Here is an 18444-nt window from a genome sequence, read left to right on the forward strand (position 1 = left end):
GACCCTTCTGCATCCAGCAAAAGCTCACCAGTGCAGTGTACAGTATGTGATTCCTGACAGATCATTCATACTTTGGATTAAAAAGTCTGCTAGAAAAGAGGAGGGAAAAAAAGGTTGCTATCTGTCACTTTTGACAATGGCACAATTCTGGAACACTACAAAAACCATGTATGTCTTAACACATCCTAGACTTGAGTCAACCCTAAAGGACTTACTGATCTGAAAATAAATATCTGAGATGAGGTTCTTAAAGTATTCTTTATTAATATCATTAGAAGTTGCAGAAACAACTTTCTTGTAATATAAAGGCACAGGGAGACAGCTTTGATAAAATATTCCAAACAAACAGTAACTTACAGTACAAAAGGACAATTTTAATGCACATACAAACCCCAAACATCTCATTCAAAAATATTTCACCATGTTCATCAATAATAATGGGCAATGATTAAAAATATAAACTGTTATTGTACAATAAATATCTGACAGGTGCAAATGGAACAAGATTTATTGCTCTCCACAATGTTTTCCCTGTAGTGTTTTTGTTGTAGTGGGTTTTTTGTTGGGGTTTTTTTCTTTATTTTTTTGGTTTGGTTTGGTTTCTTAAAGTTCCAAATTCCTTTTATAATCAGCTTTAGTGACTTATTTCTGGAGGAGCTAAACCCCAAACAAAATGTAACAGAACATTCTTACAGTTACATAACTGTCTTAAGTAATGACCACAACTGGCAGTGTTTGTTCCTTTCGCAACTCCAACAATCGTACTCCACTCGCTCCTTGGGAAATGTGGTAGATGTTTAAAAATCAACTTTAGTGGTAAGTCAAGGCTTCTATGGTAGGGTAGTAGTACCTAGTCTGAGGGTGAGTCTATTTTCCTCAATTAAGAGGATTTTATGATGAAAAGTAACATGAACCTCCTCTGACAGCTTGTGCCAGAACAAGCACATAAAACTATTCAAATGAGGGGAAAAATTAAGACTAAAAGCTGCACTGGACATTCCAGCTTCAGAAAACAAGACAACGGATTGGGAGCAAATCAGGACTACAGAGGTAATGATGACTTAGAGTGAGAATCTCCAATTATAAAATATCCTTAATCACAGAATTGTTAAAGTTGGAAAAGACCTTTAAGATCATCAAGTCCAACCATCAACTCAGCACCATCACCATGTTCACCATTATACTATGACCTGAAAATACAGTGACTTAAGAAATGAAAAAGCACTCTGCATCTCTGTATGGCTCCACTTTGAGCTTTGAGGAAGTGAGTTTGCTATTTTCCTCAGCTTGTACTTGCAGCAACAGGTTCCATCAGTCTTTTGATGCAGGACAGGAGGCATCCTAACTCTGCTCTTGAAAGTAGCACACACTACCTTGCTCCGAATTCAGTTTAGCTTGTACAAAATATTGTCTGATACACACATTTAAGAAATATAAGTTTCCTTCATTACTGTTACAAGAAGTAATATGCATACATTTCCTAAGAGTATCTTTGTATGAATAAGACTTCAGGAAAATGAAGCATAGTAGTTGAAGAAAAAAAAAAAAAAGGCAAAACCAAAAACTGAGGAGCAAGCTTTGAAGTGAGTTCTTGTAGCAGTAACTGAGGTTTTTATAAAAACTGTAATTTATGAGAACAACTCCATATTTACACAAACCTCAACAAGTCAGTTTTAACTGCACTGGGAATAGTCAAACTTAGTTCAAGAAAAGGTACCTAGAGTGAGTACAGCTTATTGGTAAACCAAAAGATGAATATTCAGTAAACCCCATTATATCTGTATTCAACAGAATTGGAAATGATGTAGAACAAACTGCCAACTTTCTTGACATAATTATTAAGATTAGAGTTTTCTTCTAGTGTAAGTGCACAGTTTTACAAGTTCTTCAGAGAGTAACCAAGGACCTCCAAAATCTGAATTTTGAAAAATTATTAACTTCGCTACAATGTAGCATTTTTCTTTACTATTTGTTTAGAAACTAATAAAACCATTTTCTTTGGTTCATGCTTAACTACACCAGACTAGTGAATTTTTATTTTTAGTCAAGCTTCTATCCCAATTTAAATTAATACAGATCTTTTTATTGTAGTGTTTCTCCCACTCTCAAATTATCTCTGTTAAAAACAAGAGTTTGCTCATACCATGATTTCCTGCTAAACAGTTGTGTATATCCTGGCACGAAGGGAAAGTTTTGTACAACAGTTACATTAAGTGATACTTCCAATGGCAGAACTACAAAAGACATTAAATGAATATTAGTTCAAGTGACATTTGAGTTTATGATGATTTTAAAGAAATAAACCACAATGTCTAAGTATAGTAAAATACAGTGTAAAACCCCCTAAAATTAGACAGTAAACTTGGGAATTCTGCACTCACAGTAGGAATGTTCTGCACAGCATTAACATGAAAGCCTGTTCAACTTGAAAGAATGCAGAAGCTAGATTTACCTGGATGTAAATGCCACTTTGAGGTGTTTAAACAAACACAAAAATGAGACAATGATTTCAGGAAAAAGGCCTTTAAAACAGGCCACCAGTCTAACTTGACTTTCCAAGTAAGAACATCAGCTTCACAAAACTGTGACACTAATGCAGTTTTATGTAAAGTACCCTTTGACACACAAGCTGTCAATTAAGCTATCACAGTCTTTTGTGACCTACTCCCTTTTAAACAGTTAGGGAGACCAGTCAATAGTAGCTCAAGTTTTAATTCAGTAAGTACCTTGTCTGTTTGCAAAGGAACATTATAACACCATAAAATTCTATTTTTACAGTATTTAGAAAACTGATAAACTAGGGGCTCTTTTATTCTCTCTTTTGAACACGCAAGTCCAAAACTTCATTTTCTGTGTGTCTTCGCAAGAGTGTTTTAGCCAGTGTTGCAAAAAAGTTTCGCTGTGGACTACCTGACGTTGTTACTGAGCTGTGCAAGGTATTCCCGCAGTTCCTTGGCGGCCTGGAATCGGCCGTAGCGCTTCTTTGGGTTGGCACACTCGTCCAGCAGGGCCTCCAGGCGCCCCTCTTTGGCAATTTCAGCTGGGGGGTCGTGCAGGAGCCCCCCCGAAGTGCCACGCCACGTGGCGTGTCTGGATAAAAGGTTCTGACAAACGGCATAGTAATTGTGGTCCACAGTGACACGAGCACAAAGAATCTCCTTTGAGAAGGACAGACAAGCTTCTTTATCACAGTCATCAAACTTGCTTTCATACCACACGTCCCAGTTTTCAGGTTTATCTGTGAAATATAAGGAGACAGTAAAAAAAAAATGAGAGGACAGAGCATATGTGTATCTGAATACAGTCAGAAGCTCAATACTGAGTGAACTGCTAATATTTAAACTATAAACTAAGTTTGTTTAGACAAACTCTTTAATGTTCCAGTCTAAAATTGCATCTGACAGTTTGATACACCCTTTTGCTGAAATGGTCCTGCCGATACAAAAAATTAGGGGAAGAAAGAAAGAGAGTAAAATAGATAGCAAAGAGAGGGAAGCAAACAAAGCAGCACAGTAAAACACATGAAATCTACACTCACACATACCCAGAGGAGAAAATGTTGCATAAGCAAGTACAAAAGAGCAATCCACAACCAAAGTTGAGAGAAAAACAAACAAGTAACATAATTTATTTTAGCAACATAGATTTGGTTTCTCCAGTTGCCCTGGAAACTAATGCTGGCAAGTGGTCTAACAAAGACTAAAAAAAACATTGCAAAGTAATTGCCACAAACTTCTGAAACTTTATCTTCTATTTACTTTAGACATAGTAGTAAGCAAGAAGTACATATTAAAAAAGTAGGTGCATTATTTAGAATCTTTGAAGAAAGAAAAAAAAAAATCAGCAAAGCAAATGGCATTTACATACATGTTCTTTAATAAATAATTAAAAGTTAGCAAAATTTGGTGTCCTTGTCACAGCTTTCTTTAACTTAAAACCTGATTTACGTACAGTACCTTATACAGTAATAATATATAAAAGGTTACTAAGTGTGAGATCTCTTGAGCTCTCCCTACTTTCTTAGAAAACTTCCATCTTAAGTTTCTAGGCTGCTGCCAGTTTTGAGAAGAGGTCCTTATCATGGAGTATCATAGTTTTGCAGATCTCTCTTAGCAGTGTGAGGTACAAAATAAAATTAATCTGTGTTGGTAGTCTCTGAGTTGACTGTTGGCCTTCTCACTCATGGCACACTAGAGCCAAAACCAAAAAGCAGACTGAAAAATGACTGCTAAAGCTATAAAAACATGATGTAAAATTTGTAAAATGAACTGAAAATTCCAAGTGGAAAAAAAAGCCAAAGGAAAATTGGAAAAAGGACTTCAGCAAACTCAAATAGGATATCCCACACAGAGTGTATTAAGTATTACTGTACAGTGCAACTGGACAGAATGTACATATTCAAATATCTAAACAGGCATATTAATCACTGTGGACAGAGACTGTTCCACGAATCTTTCCGAAAGATTAATGAAATCAGTATTAAATGTCAAGTTTATACAAAGACTAAGATCTTTCTCATGTCCTCATTTGTTTTCTCTGTTCTTGATTGTTAGATCACAAATCACACAGTAAAATCCTAGTTAGAGCCAAATTAGTCTGAGACTACAGACAACAGATGTAAGTGTGACACTTCCAGCATTCAGCTTCTGCAAGAAGCTACTTGTTCCTATTCCACATGCACATTGACTTCTTCAGAGTTCATTCGGTCATATTTGTGACTAAGCAATTTCCAACATGCTTCAAAAATCAAAGTCGTCAGTAATACTATTTTAAGAGGGTGGGAAAAAAAAAAAAAAGAAAAGAGAAGAAAGTTATAAGTAAATGTACTGAATATCCAATATATTAAAAGGTTTTCTTGGTAGGCTCAGGTAGTTTTAATCTAAGGTCCCTGAGGATATATAATAAATCTAATTAAAAAAAACAACCAAACAACTCCAAATCACACTTCCTTGTAGAAAAGCATGTGGATAGAAAAACAGTCTTAAAGTTAATTCTGCAGCACAACGTATGAAGTTTATACACAAAGCTTAAAAAAAAAAAATCCATTCACCCAAGGCAGACTGGAATCACTTGGCCTGTTGCCATGAACCTCTGCAGAACCCAGGGTTTCATGCTCAGGGTCTCCTGCAGAACCCAGGGTTTCATGCTCAGGGTCTCCAGCCCTTACGTCTGTCACATTTTCCTTATAAGCTCAAAAGTAATATAAACCTATGTAATGCCACTTTGTCAAACATCTCTCCCGCTGCCACTGCTTTGAGCTTTTACAGTTGACAGAAAGATGAATGAATTTTCTCTATTCCCATTTGGAAACAGCACTAAAATTACCCATTCCTTCAGTTCCATTATTACAGAGCACCAACTGGAACAGCCAAACCCAAGGCAGGCTGTGGAACTAAGGCACTAACACTGCCTTGTCATTCACAGACAATAGAATGCCAAGCCTTCCATCCTTACACAGATGCCTGGAAAAGACAGAAGGAACTGTCTACCTTAACTAAGGTAGAAAAGACAGCCAGGCAGCTTACCTGTCTGTCTGTCCATCCATCTGTACAAACACATCCAATGCCCACAACTCTCTCCTCCCACCCCCACCTCTCCATTTATGCAGGTTTACAGAGCTTAAAAGTATATGTAAATTGTGTCCAGGTATGCTCAACACCTCATGAAAGTGACACATTGGTCAAGTTAATTAGTAGTCTAATTGAAAAAGAAAGCAGAAAAAGAAGAAAAAGAAAACAGCTTTCCAGAAGAAAGCTAATTAATCTGTTAATTAGTAGTCTAGTTGTAAAGCCAACAAAATAAGCATTCAGCAACTACGCATACATTAAATATTGCACTTGCAGAGGCAGAAGTGAGACACGTGGGGTGAGGGCAGTGAAAGAAGACACTTACTTTGTCTGATTAACCTTTTGTCTGCTACCAGAACGTTTTCTGCATCTACAATGATAACTTTCCCATCTCTTGGTCCAACTGCAAAGTTGTCAAAGCTGACATCAAGGAGGTAGAGTGCAAATTCAAAGTCATTATTTGTCAGCTGCTCAGCTATTTCCATCAGTTGCCAGGCCAGATCCACTCGTTTCTCCCATGGTGCATTAAAGTAACTCCACAGCTCTTCTCCAACGTAATTGACAGCCACCATCCTTCCACATGCTCCCAAGTACTTGGCGAATGGCCAGCCCTCGTCAGATGGAAAACTCTGTATTTCAAAAATATTTTAAAGATTCAATTAATACAAAACAGCTTAGACACTTTTAAAGGTTTTTCAATAAAATTTAGATCAGAAACCTGTAAATATCTATCCACACTATATTTCCATATGCTTCTAAGTTTTGAAGGGAAAACAAAAACAATACAAAATATATTTATGTGAGCAAGAGGCCCTGCTGGACTAATAAATGGAAAGAGTTGGAGGACCTGAAACAACATATGACCCCTATCTAGCTTTCCATATACTAGACACACACACACACACATATATATTCACATACACAATTCTACCAACCATCTTTATCTCCTGGTGTTTTATTACACATTTGTTGTAGTAATGCAAGTATGCTTCCCACCAAGGTAACTTTGCTTTTGATATTTTTAATTTAAACTAATTCTTTTAATAACCTAAAGGAAAAAAACTTTACAAAGTGCCACCTCCTTCTCTCCAACACTGCCCCTTCCATTTTTCCCAGTTAACTGGACTCCTTTAAGGATCTTCTCACTTAAGATCTCTCACAGAAAGGATTACAGAAGGATTAAGATACAAAAGCAAACTTAGGGTATCTTATGCTTCTAGTATACCTTAACAGTCTACTTCTTGATTAATTGTTACATACATACTCTGTGTGCTTATCACATACAGACACATAACATTTTTATCAAAAGTAAAATCTGTCTTCAAGAGTAGCTTTCTTGGGGGTTTTTTTTGCTTGTTTTGTGCTTAGCAAAATAACCTTCCAACAACTGAAGTATGTGCTAACTCAGTGTTCCTTATTTGGCTGTGGCATCAATAAACATTACAAAAGTGATATTTCAAGTACACATATCCCTACTGTATTCAGTTCTGGACCAAAACAAAACAAGAAGCAAATGGCCATTGTCCATCAAATGAAATTAATTATTTACAAAGGAACAAATTCCAACTACTTTATCCACATCATATGAACTCATATCTTATACTGGAGAAAATTTACCTGATTACATTTTCTGATAAACACAGGTTTAGCTGATTTCACCAACTGTGCATAACATTTTCATATTGCTCCATTTTATCAGCATTCAATTCAATGATGCCTAAATATTTTTGTTTGACTTTGGACCACCCCACTCCTTTTCTGTTCCACCCTTCTTTTCTATACACCAATCCTGCCCTGCCTATGACTTTGCCTCCATTTCCACCCACAAATTCAACCCCAAACTGTTGAAGCTGACAAAGGACGTGCTACCACTGGAAGTAGAGGTGTGTCCATCTCTCCCAAGCCAAGCACACTCACTTCCATCCCTTCCTTCATGTCATTTGGAAAGCAAGGCAGCTGGTACTGGCTGGTCTGGTGTTCCCTTGGATCAGTAGCCTGATCCATCTCATCACATCACATCATGCTAGGACTGTACTGGCAAAAGGAAGGGAGAAGGCCTGAACAGACAGGTGCAGAAGAAGGAAGGAGCTAAGAGTTTTCCTTTCCAGCAGCAACAGGGATTTATGTAATGGCTTAAAGTGATTTTCAAAGTACAGTGTTAGTCACTGATCTTCAAAACACATCTATTATGCTCCCTGCTCTGTGTGCATTGAAATTCATTTCACACAAGAAATGCTAGGAGCAGCTAGGTTTATTCAGAAGTGAACACCCTTCCTACTACCAGCACAATATCTGCATGCCACGCTGTAACACAGATATATTTATAACACAGTGGCAATAAAAAGATCTTTTGACAACAGGAGTGCAGGGAATCCTGCCAACATCTGCACATGTACAAACAACATCTCTGCTTTGGCCCCCTTCCAACTGGCATGTAACAGCCACATCTACACTTCATTACCCGAGTCAGTAGCCGAAGAAGGGGATAAAAATATGTGCAAGTGCCTCATTCAGCAGTTTTTATATTCACTTGGTGAATTTGACAAGAATATTAATTGAAGTGCAGATCTCTTGTCTTTGCAAGCAGCGATTTGTAACTTTGTATACTATTCTATTTTGAAAGCAGCTTTTTAAGAGGGAACTGCCGCTAACATGAAGATTTTTTTTCTTCATGTATTAAAACTTTGAAGGCCAGTAAGATATGACACTAATTTTTATGGTTAATAAACATGTTTTCCATGAACAATCTGCACTTAGGAAAAAAAAAAGCTTAGTACAGTACTGCCAAAAATTTGATTTTTGTGGAGCAATGCAAAACATTATTTTAGGTTTTAATTCTCAAATTATTAGTAGTATAAATTTTTAATTAGATCATTTTGTACTTTAATATGCTATTGGAAGACTTAAAAATGTGCATTTGAGAATTAAGATAAAAACTAAGCTCTTGTTCAAAAGCAGAAACAGCTGTCTGACAAAAGAATCTGATTCCGATACACCCACTCACATTTTATCTGTGAACACACACAAATGCCATGAAAATCGCAGACAAACTTTTAAAAGTGTTTTAAAATAAAATAATGCATATAAAAAACTACAAACAGGTAGGTTAGTAAGTTTCCCCTCATTAAAATTATCTTTCTCTATTCAGAGAAATACGTATAATCTAACAGAAAGATGGAAAACATTAAAGACAACAAAAAACCTGTTACCTCAATTCCCAGTGACACATCCACAAAACATTTTAGTTGCCCTAATCAATGTAGCTTCAAGATATCTCTCTAAGCTAGACTTAAAATCCTAAATAAACCCTGTCAGACGGACAAAGGGCATGTTGTTCCTGAAAGAATAATACTGCATTTATGTTTTTAAAACAAACACAGTGTAGTCTCAGAATAAATATTAAGAATTAATAGAGCGAATTTATCACTTCACTGAAGCATAAAACACACTGTCAGTGCATTTGTCTTCCTCACTTCCATCTGTCTAAACCTGAGAAGATACACAAATCTACCAGTGGTTCTTGTTCAGAGCTGTGAGTTAGATCAGGCAGTGAAGACTCACCAGCTTGAAGCTGATAAGGCCTATTGTAATCTGCAATAACATAAATCCCTCTTGAATTAAACACTTAATATTAGTTTATCATAATCAGATATAATTCATCCTAATAATCAAGACCAAAAAAAGCCAAAGCAATTGAAGCAACAACTGACATCTTTGAGCTATTGTTCCACTGTACCATTAAAAAACATTCTTTTATTTTTGAAGCTATTCCAGAGGATGCCACATGTCACTTGCAATGCCTGCATAAAGTTACAGCTCAGAAGGAAAAAAAACAACACAAACCCCACCCAAACAAAGAGCTACACCTCACACATAATGAAATTTAAAAAACACATGCAAAACAGAGTGGGGACTTCGCTCCTTATGACCCTGAAGAACTTCATGGCAAAATTATACTCTTCGTGACACCTTCACTAAAATCATCCTACTAAACTGTTTGCCCAGGCACGAACTGGCTTGGCAAGGAGAATTTAAAAAACATGCTCTTCCTTAAAAGGAAAGTTAGTTTCTCTCAGAGTACTGTTGAGTACTGCAGTGTAAACCAAAGGAGCACTTGTCTGAGTCACCAAGGCTAACAGGTAACGCTCTAGAACCACAAAGAGCTGGAAGCAGATTTTACAGTGATGCTTTTCAGAGCAAAGAAGGTTAAAAAGCACAGTCTGAGTGAAGACACCGCCTTTTGTCTGGAGATGATCCACATTCTGGAAAATATGCATTCAAGTGTATTTCTGAATGCTAGTGAATATAATGAAAACCACTTAGTCCTCAACTATATGCCAAACCATTTGACATTTACCTAGAACTCCCACAGAAGTTATACATACATAGTCTACACAAAGAGTGAAGAGGTGATTTCATTGGTACTCCAAATATTAGTGTTCCCATTGAAATGATGCTTCTCTCATTCAACTGACTTTTGTTCACTTTGATTACATTTCAACCAGTTACTACATACAATTCATGCCAACAAGAGGTACATACCAGGCTTAATTGACACAGTATAGGAAAAAAATATGCAACAAACTCTAAATACTCAGAATTAGAAGTTGTTCGATTATTCAGTTGAGCACTTGAACTGTAAAAGTTACAATTCACAATGTCAGTAGAAGTATGCCATTTTTCCAAACAAATTAATAGATAATGATTAAACTTGAGAACCATAGCAAAGCAAATTTAATGTCATTACTGGTTGTTACCTGTTCAAATTAGTTTGTAGTTCATAAAACTTTGTTCAGATTAAATTTGCAAGAGATGGTCTACTCTTATTTTTGACAATTTGCAAAATTCGAGACTAAACCAAACCTTCAATTACTTAATTCAGGGAGGTCCCTGAACAACACCAGAACAACACTGTTTTTACGAGGTTTCAAATGTGGGGTAAAATATCTTTTTTTTGTACTACTGAAAACTGCACAAGTTGCAATTTCTCAGGAGAACTTTTATTTAAGTCTGTATAGTGATTTCCCAGAAGCCTCTAAATTCAGACAGGCATTCATCATAATACATATAAACCATTCTAAATATCCCTTATACTTCACTTTCATGTCTTCACTCTAGGAAAGTTTCACCAGAAAAGGATGAAAACAGTTTTGATAATTTAAGGACCATAATTAAATATAACATAGCAAACATGACAAGTATGAGCCAGCTCTGGCCTAATATATGTAGTCATGTCACTATAAAAAATGATTCTTCAGTTTTCAATACAACCAAATTAGTGGAATATTTTTGTAACACAAGGCCACTCAATTTTAACTCAACCAAAAAAAAAAATGTGTTTGTTTTAAAAACATGCACAATGGAAATTCAGTATATCAAAACACCAATATCTGTATGAGCCAGGACTTTAACACAAGTCCACTAAAGGACATGTCAGGAAGTGCAAATAGCTGTCTTTAATCCACTTCTTGGTATTTGGCAACAGAATTATGGATCAGAAACACTAAATTGAGTAATAGAGAAAGTTTAAAAGGTACCAAGTATTAAAACTGAATTGACATTCTACATTGTACCAATATATTTGGAATAGAACTACAGAAAATAACCTATGACTAGAACAGTGTGTATAATAAAAAATAGAAAAGAGAAATCCCAAGCAAGAACATTTGCCCGTTTACTTCTTACTGAGTTATGTATGGATCAGCAAAAAGATTCTGTGGAACATTTGACTAAATTGCTACTTTGAGTGAATTCACTGCAAGAAATTGTTTCAAACTGATCACAGTTAATGTTTTAATATATGTTTACCAGATGTCAATTATTGTTCTTCCCGTCACAAAGCCAAACAGAAAGCCCACTGATGACATGAAGAGAAACCAGAAGAATTTTAGGTTATGTGGCAACAGACTGTTCATGCAGAGTAATTATACTGGGAATAGAGATACAGTTGTTTGGCTTCATTTGTTTTGTTTTGCTTTTTCCCCCCACAAGGAATAAGAATGATCAGAAGTCGTGAGAAGAATAAAGTCATTAAGCTAAAATCATATCTGAAGGAGGGGCCATGATTTACACAATCCATTAAAAACACAGAAATACTGCTATTTAGCACATAGTTTTCAGTATTTTTCTTAGAGTCAAAAAAATAAAAGTCCTTGAGACTTGTAATTTACATACAAGATACAAATGTTCACCATCATTCTTTGAAGAATCTCCATTTAAAGAGGTTGTTAAAAGCTACAGCTCTAGACAAAGTTGCCTTAATGCACTCTGGATTTAATTGACAGATACCTTTTGCAGTCTGAAAAAATCTTCAGTACGTGCAAGTATTTTATTTTAATAGTAAAGTATTTGTGCCAATTTTAAGTTTGCTTTTTGTGCTGGTTTTGACAGAGATTAAGTTAACTTTTTCCACAGTAACTGGTTTGGGGCTGTGTTTTGGATTTGTGCTGAAAACAACATTGGGAATTCAGGGATGTTTCAGTTATCTCTGAGCAGTGATTACACAGAGCCAAGGTCTTTTCTCTCCTCATCCCACCAGGGAAGGGCATGGGGGTGCATGAGAAATTGGAAGGGGGCACAGCCAGGACAGGTGACCCCAAGTGACCCCGGGGATATTCCATTCCACATGGTGTCATGCTCAGCATATGAAGCTGCGGGAAGGAGGAGGAAGGGTGGACATCCAGAGTGATGGTGTTTGTCTTCCCAAGTCACCACCGAGTGTGAGGGAGCCTGGGGATGGTTGAGCACCTGCCTGCCCATGGCAAGTGGTGAATGAATCCCCTGTTTGGCTTTGCTTGTGCTCACAGCCTTTGCTTTACTTATTAAAAACTGTCTGCATCTCAACCCACAGGTTCTCACTTTCGCTCTTCCAGTTCTCTCCCCATCCCGCTGTGAGGGGAAGGAGCAAGTGGCTGAGCTGCTGGATGGGGCTAAACCACAACACTCTGAAAGCAAAGCAAACACACCAACATTTCCATAGGGCACCTGGCAATCTTGTACACCAACACCATGGCCAGCACAAAGGCAAGACTGAGTGTTGCCAGACCAGCTCTAGGTGCGCTTTTGCCACAACAATTTATAGAACCTATGTTTCAGTTTTGCCAAGACAGATGTAACCTCTCTTTTCAGCTAACCATGAGTTTTTAGGAGAAATACAGCCACTTTACTGAAAAACACAGAACCAATTTCTTACTTCAGCAGTCGTGAGTTACGCTGTAGTTCCCCCAACTCCCAGAACAAGGAATTCTCTGCTTTACCCTGGATTTAGGGCATTGCTGGTTTTTTGTGTTTAAGTACAAAGCTTAAAACTCTGCCACTGGCAAAATGTGTTGGACAATGCGTGGTTGCACACCATGGCTCACTGCACGGCAGCTACTGCGGCACAGCAACAGCAGCTCAGAAATTGTAACAAACAGCCACGGTGGCTCTAAACAGGACATCTGGAGGCTGACAGAGATCAGTGCAGGAGCTCTATGACAAATAAGAGGTATGTCTAGAGAACAATTTCTGTAAGAGTCAAAGACTGCACAACAATCTTAGCTTCTACAGAAATTAGCAATAGGCAGCACACGTTTTGATTCTTTCTATTAACAGGAAGTTTATGTTCCTACTTGTCCATGAAGATAAAAATTAACAATGTTACTTCATAAAGCTGAATAACATCCACTATTTAAACAGATATCACCATTTAAAACAATGAAGAAAGTTTTTCCACTACAGCTACTTGACAAGACAAATTAGAAGCTGGGTGGTTTATAACAAATCACACGACGAAGATCAATCTACTTACACCCACACTGGCTCTATGAATTCTTCAAAGAGTCAACAGTCACACTGCACTCAGTCTAATCCAATCCATTTTTTAAATTTTGTTACTTCTTCCCAAGGCAACTTTCGCCAATCTATCTTTGCAAGTGTTTGATACACACAGTCATCATATTCAGTTTCAAATCAAATACCACGTACAGATCCTGTTCTCCAGGTGATTCCTATTTAAATACTGTTTTCCATTGATTGAGTTGAAGGAAACAGGAGCAAGTTTTGTTGTTGCTTTTGTCTGAATAAGGTGTTAATGCTTATATGAAGTACTGGTGCAGGTGTAGCAGATTTTGATTACATATCTGACCTTATTTTATTAAGAAGTATTCACCTTTATTGCAGAAAATAACTATTGGAAAGATACAGGAAAAAACTCAAACCTATCAGAAATCAAACCTAAGCATATATGTTCTTGCATTCGAACCCGAATTCAGATGAAAAATGTGAGAGGATTTAAATAGTGACTAGTTTAGAAGATTCTACAAAAGTAAAATTAATATTTTAATACCCCAAATAATACACAATACTGCAACTGTCTTTTCATTTGCTTAATGAAGTAAAATGGAAAAAGGGGCTGAATTCTTCCCTGAGTACATCTACACAACCGTTTAACAAATGCGGACAAAGAATGTTAACAAGAAAGTTATAAAAAATACAAATACTGAGTTAGGATTACTGTGAGTTTTATACTTTTGATATGGATCCCTGAACAGTAGTATCATGCTATGGGTTAAAGCCCCAGTTTAGGAACAATCCATACTCCAAACAGGCTTCAAACTAAAACTCCAATCTCTGATGAAAAGTTTTATAATCCACAAATTACTATCTCTAGTAGAGACTACAGTGGATTTTCTATTATAAATGAAAGATCAAGCTTTAAATTCAGTGTCTATTTACATTTGGCTGCTCCTATAACACAATTAAACAACACAGAACATGAATGCACTGAACATTATCTCCACTTCTAAACCAAAACTGTTACAAATAACAGTGTTCAAACAGCCACTGTAGTGTTCCATAAAAAGCTCAGGGCAAAAACAAGCAATATTTTTCCTTGTGCCTTCCGGTGACAAAAGGACAGCATCAGTTAAATGCCTCAATTTATTAATCGATTTATTTATTTTAAATTAAAATCTGATTCTTCACATGACATCATGCAGGTTTCCTTTCTTGGAAGCAGCTGATTTTAAGAACAAGCCTACAAGCCTCATTCCCATAGCAATAACTGCCTTCATCAATACTGCAGAAACTACACCATAAAACATTTATATATGTTAAATACAAACAACCTTCTTGGTAGTCAGTTTATCAGTTCTAGAAAGTAACTTCACCTCTGGGAGTGCCTTGCATCATGTTGTTGCAAGAGATGCATAACACAGAATTACCCATTTCTTACATGTTTCTCAGGTGGAGGTTGAGCCTGGAGTGCTATGGAACAGGAAGAGTTCATTCATTCAGATTCATATATTTAAGATATTTCATTCCCAGCTCAGGGAAGGTATTCCAACCTTGAGTACCCATTGCCAACTGAATTACAACTCTTTTGGAGAACACACAGAGTGTTTCAGCACACAAAGGTGGTCTGAAGATCCCCAGAAATATTTTCCAAGATACGCCTATTCATCAAAATTTACTAGATCCTGCAGAACACTTTTGATCTGTTAAGAGGTGACAGACAACACTACCACACTCTGCACTAGTAAAGGCTGCCTCTCTTCCCACCAACTCGACCTGCTCTGCTCTCAGCAGCACCTTTGCTAAATGGCAAGCAAAGCGCTGGTTAAGTTCATGACCAAAGATTTTCTTCTCTTCAACAGATGTTTGACAGTATCAGGACTCATCTACAGCTCATCAAAAAGCTGACAAGAATCAAGGCTCTTAACCAGTGCTGCCCACTGCCTTTGATCCAGCCCATAACAGTAAATGCTGCAAGTGTGCCATACCCTTTGTCTGTAAACAACACGTTGCCCCTGTGAATTATGAAGAAATACAGAGTTGTTTTCTGGCCCTGCAGGTCTGGGCTCAGTTTGTTGGAACCAGTGTTCAAAACCAGAAATTTAAGTTGTATGAAATGCAGCCAAAACAAATGAATTCTCAAAGAATTTCCAAATATACTCAGCAAAGCAAAGCAGTTTTAATTTTCTTACTTAAGTGAAGCTTCTTTTCTAACTGCGCTCAGGAGCAACTTCTCGGCAAAATGGAAGAGACACACTGTACCCTAAAGTCTGCCGAGAAGCAAACTGCAAACTTGCTCTGAAAACAAAACTGAAGAGTTGTACCTGGAGAGACTGAAGGGCAGAAGGCATACCACCCAAAACCATATTTCTACTTAGGTTCATAAATGCATCTTCTAGAAATTAGTACGTGAACTTGCCGGAGGGTAAAGCCTGCAGCACTGCTTTTTAAGCATTTCTTGGCCTCTCACTAGAGAAACAGATGTTAATAACAGTAATCATGAAGTTATGTTTTCAAACGTATTTGCAAATATTTTTAATTATACACTGGACAAGGGCAAGGACAGTTCAGTAGTTAGACAAAACAATTCCAAGTCCAAACCTACATACTGAAGGCACACTTGGGAGTTCCATCGATAGCATTCAGAGTCAAAATGCAAACCCCCCCATCTAAATAGATATGTAATAGCAGCAACTCGGTGGTGCCACAAAGTAGAAGTTCCCTACGAATTTTTTATGTAAAAATTTTGCTTTAAGCACAAATTTCAAGTCTGTGCACATAACCAGTCCTCCTAATTAAAGAGCACAAAATACGTAACTGCTGAAAAGGGAAACTGTTCATTTATTTGTCGCCCTATTTTCAGGCTACAAATACCTATTTCTAATTTTTACCGGGAGTAACTATATTAAGCTCCTATTAAGAACACGACGTAGCAAATGACTCAGTTCCTAACAAGTATACCACAACAGCATCGCAGTAAAGACTCTACCCGCTATCTATCAAACTAAGAAATTCATGACGGACACCTATAGCTGCGTAGGAAAATATTTATCGTGAGAGACGCTGACACTGAGCTGTAGGAAACGCACAAGTTCAGCAGAGCATCAGCCCACGGCTCTGCCCCGCCGTGTCCCTGCGGGACCGCGGCTGCCGCTGGTACCCGACGGCACGGGCGGGCACAAAGGATGGGGAGAGAGTTACTGCCCTGAGGAGGAAGGCACATCGGGAAAACACTTTCTCTTTGAGGGAGAAAGAAAGGGAGAGAGCCGATGGGGCTGAATGAGGCAGAGAAAGGCCTCCTGCCCGGAGGGTGGAACCGCAGCCCCTCCGCTCAGCCCGCCCCACCGGTACCTTCGCGAAGCCCCAGCGGGGACCCCGCGCTCCGGCGCGTTCGGCCCCTCGCCCGCAGACACGGCAGGAGGGGCCGCGGCTGGGCCGGAGCTCCCGGCGAGGGTCCCGCCGACCCGGGGAGCGCCCACCCGGGCCCCGCCCGCCGCGCTTACCTGCAGCACCAGCGGCTCGGGGTTGAAGGCGAGGGTGATGAGGAGCTGCATGCGCTCCGAGTCCTTCAGGTTGCGCAGCAGGAAGCTGCCCGAGTCCTTGGTCTCGGCGTAGCGGCGCACCAGGCGGTCGAGCAGGCGCTGCGAGGGGCAGTGCACCAGGTCGGACCAGCCCTCCACGGCGCCGGGGGTGAGCAGCCGCACGTCGCCGTTCAGGCTGGCGAACTCGGTGGCGGGCAGTGCCTGCAGCAGGTCGCAGCGGCCCCTGCCGGTGGCGCGGCGGCAGATCTTGGTGTCGATGTCGGCGAGCTCCTGCGCCGAGCCCAGGCGCTTCAGCACGACGCGGCGGGAGCCCTCGCGGGGCTCCCCGTACCGCGCGAAGTACACGTTCTTCACGTTGAAGAAGTCCAGCAGGCGCAGGCGGCCCCAGCTCTCCAGCCGCAGCTGCCCGTTCAGGAACTTGCGGCACCAGCTGGTGCCCCAGCAGGCCGGGCACTTATTGAGCTGCAGGAAGCGCCGCTCCGACAGCTCGTTGCGCTGCAGCGAGGCCAGCAGCGAGTGCGTGTTCAGCACCAGCGCCGCCGCCAGGCTGCCCAGCACCGCCAGCTTCACGTAGCGGTACAGCCGCCCCAACTTCAGCGACACCAGCCGCAGCATCGTCCCGGGCCGCGCCGGGCCCCCCGCCCTCCGCCGCGCTCGCTGCCCGCCCCGGCCGCGCCGCGGCTCCGGCTCCAATAAACTCCCCGCCTCGCCGCCCGCCCGATAAAAGGCGGCCAAGTTACTGAGGGGCCGGCGGGGAGGGGGAGGGCAGGGGAGGGGGGGCGGTGCCTGCAGCGCGCGGGCCCGGCCGGACCCGCCCCCGGGGAGGGGCCCGGGCGCTGCTGCCGCCGCTCGCACGCGCGGAGCCCCCCCGGCCCCGCGGGGGCACCGGCCCCGCCCCCTCCCGCCGCAGACCCCGCCCTCCGGGGGCGTGGCCCCGCTCGAGCGCCGCCGGGCGCCGCCAGTTGGCTGCGCGTGACGAGCGGGGTCGCGTGCGGCCCCGCCCACTCCACCCCCCCCATTCTGGGAGCTGGAGGGCGGGGCCGCCACGCGCGCGGGGAGGGGCGGGGCTGGGGGCGGGCACGCGCGAAGGGGGGCGGGACGGGGCGCCCTTCCCGCCCCCTCAGCTCCGGCCCCGTCGGACCCTCGCGCCGCCCGGGGAGGGGGCGCGGGGTGGCTCCGCTGCCGCCATGTTGTGTTGATGTGTCCCTGTGTCTGCCGGGTCCGGCCCTCGCCCCGTCGCCCGGGTCAGCAGCGCTCGCTGGCTGCCGCTGGGAACCGGCCGCCCGAGGCCGGTCCGGACCAGCGGCGCTGCCCGAGCGGTTCCCGTCGCCCCTCCCGTGCCCGGCGGCCGCCGCAGCCCTCACAGCGCTGCGGGCGCGCGCCGCCCGCTCTCACGGGTCCCGGCGGCGTCGCCAGATCCCAGTTTGGTTTGTTGCTACCACAGGACACGTTTTCTCTTTTCCAGTGCTGGAAAGGGACAGTTCACGTGTCTCGTTTTATCGTGGGAACACTACACCTGAGCCTTCCACATGCATTCTTTCCATGCCCGCTCCGGAGGGAAG

The 18444-nt window shown here is 41.1% G+C and overlaps 1 protein-coding gene across 1 annotated transcript; it reads right to left on the reverse strand.

Annotated features, from left to right (window-relative positions):
- Window positions 1-244: 244 nt before the first annotated feature.
- On the reverse strand, window positions 245-17557 carry DIPK2A (divergent protein kinase domain 2A). The gene is made up of 3 exons (XM_051781290.1): window positions 16844-17557; window positions 5893-6196; window positions 245-3238 (listed from the first exon to the last, which is right to left on the reverse strand). The coding sequence occupies exons 1-3, from the start codon at window positions 17495-17497 to the stop codon at window positions 2907-2909; spliced, it is 1290 nt and encodes a 429-aa protein (XP_051637250.1). The 5' UTR covers window positions 17498-17557; the 3' UTR covers window positions 245-2906.
- Window positions 17558-18444: the final 887 nt, after the last annotated feature.

The sequence above is a fragment of the Manacus candei genome, unplaced genomic scaffold (genome assembly GCF_025592945.1).
Source record: "Manacus candei isolate 608988 ecotype Guabito, Panama unplaced genomic scaffold, ASM2559294v1 h1tg000015l, whole genome shotgun sequence".
NCBI lineage: Eukaryota > Metazoa > Chordata > Aves > Passeriformes > Pipridae > Manacus > Manacus candei.

Excerpts from the sequence above, each read along its gene's own strand:
- DIPK2A (XM_051781290.1), bottom strand. The coding sequence starts at position 17,497 with ATGCTGCGGCTGGTGTCGCTGAAGTTGGGGCGGCTGTACCGCTACGTG. Across the intron at positions 6,197-16,843 it reads CCGAGCCGCTGGTGCTGCAG|AGTTTTCCATCTGACGAGGG; the intron begins GTAAGCGCGGCG and ends TTTGAAATACAG. Across the intron at positions 3,239-5,892 it reads CAAAAGGTTAATCAGACAAA|ATAAACCTGAAAACTGGGAC; the intron begins GTAAGTGTCTTC and ends TATATTTCACAG.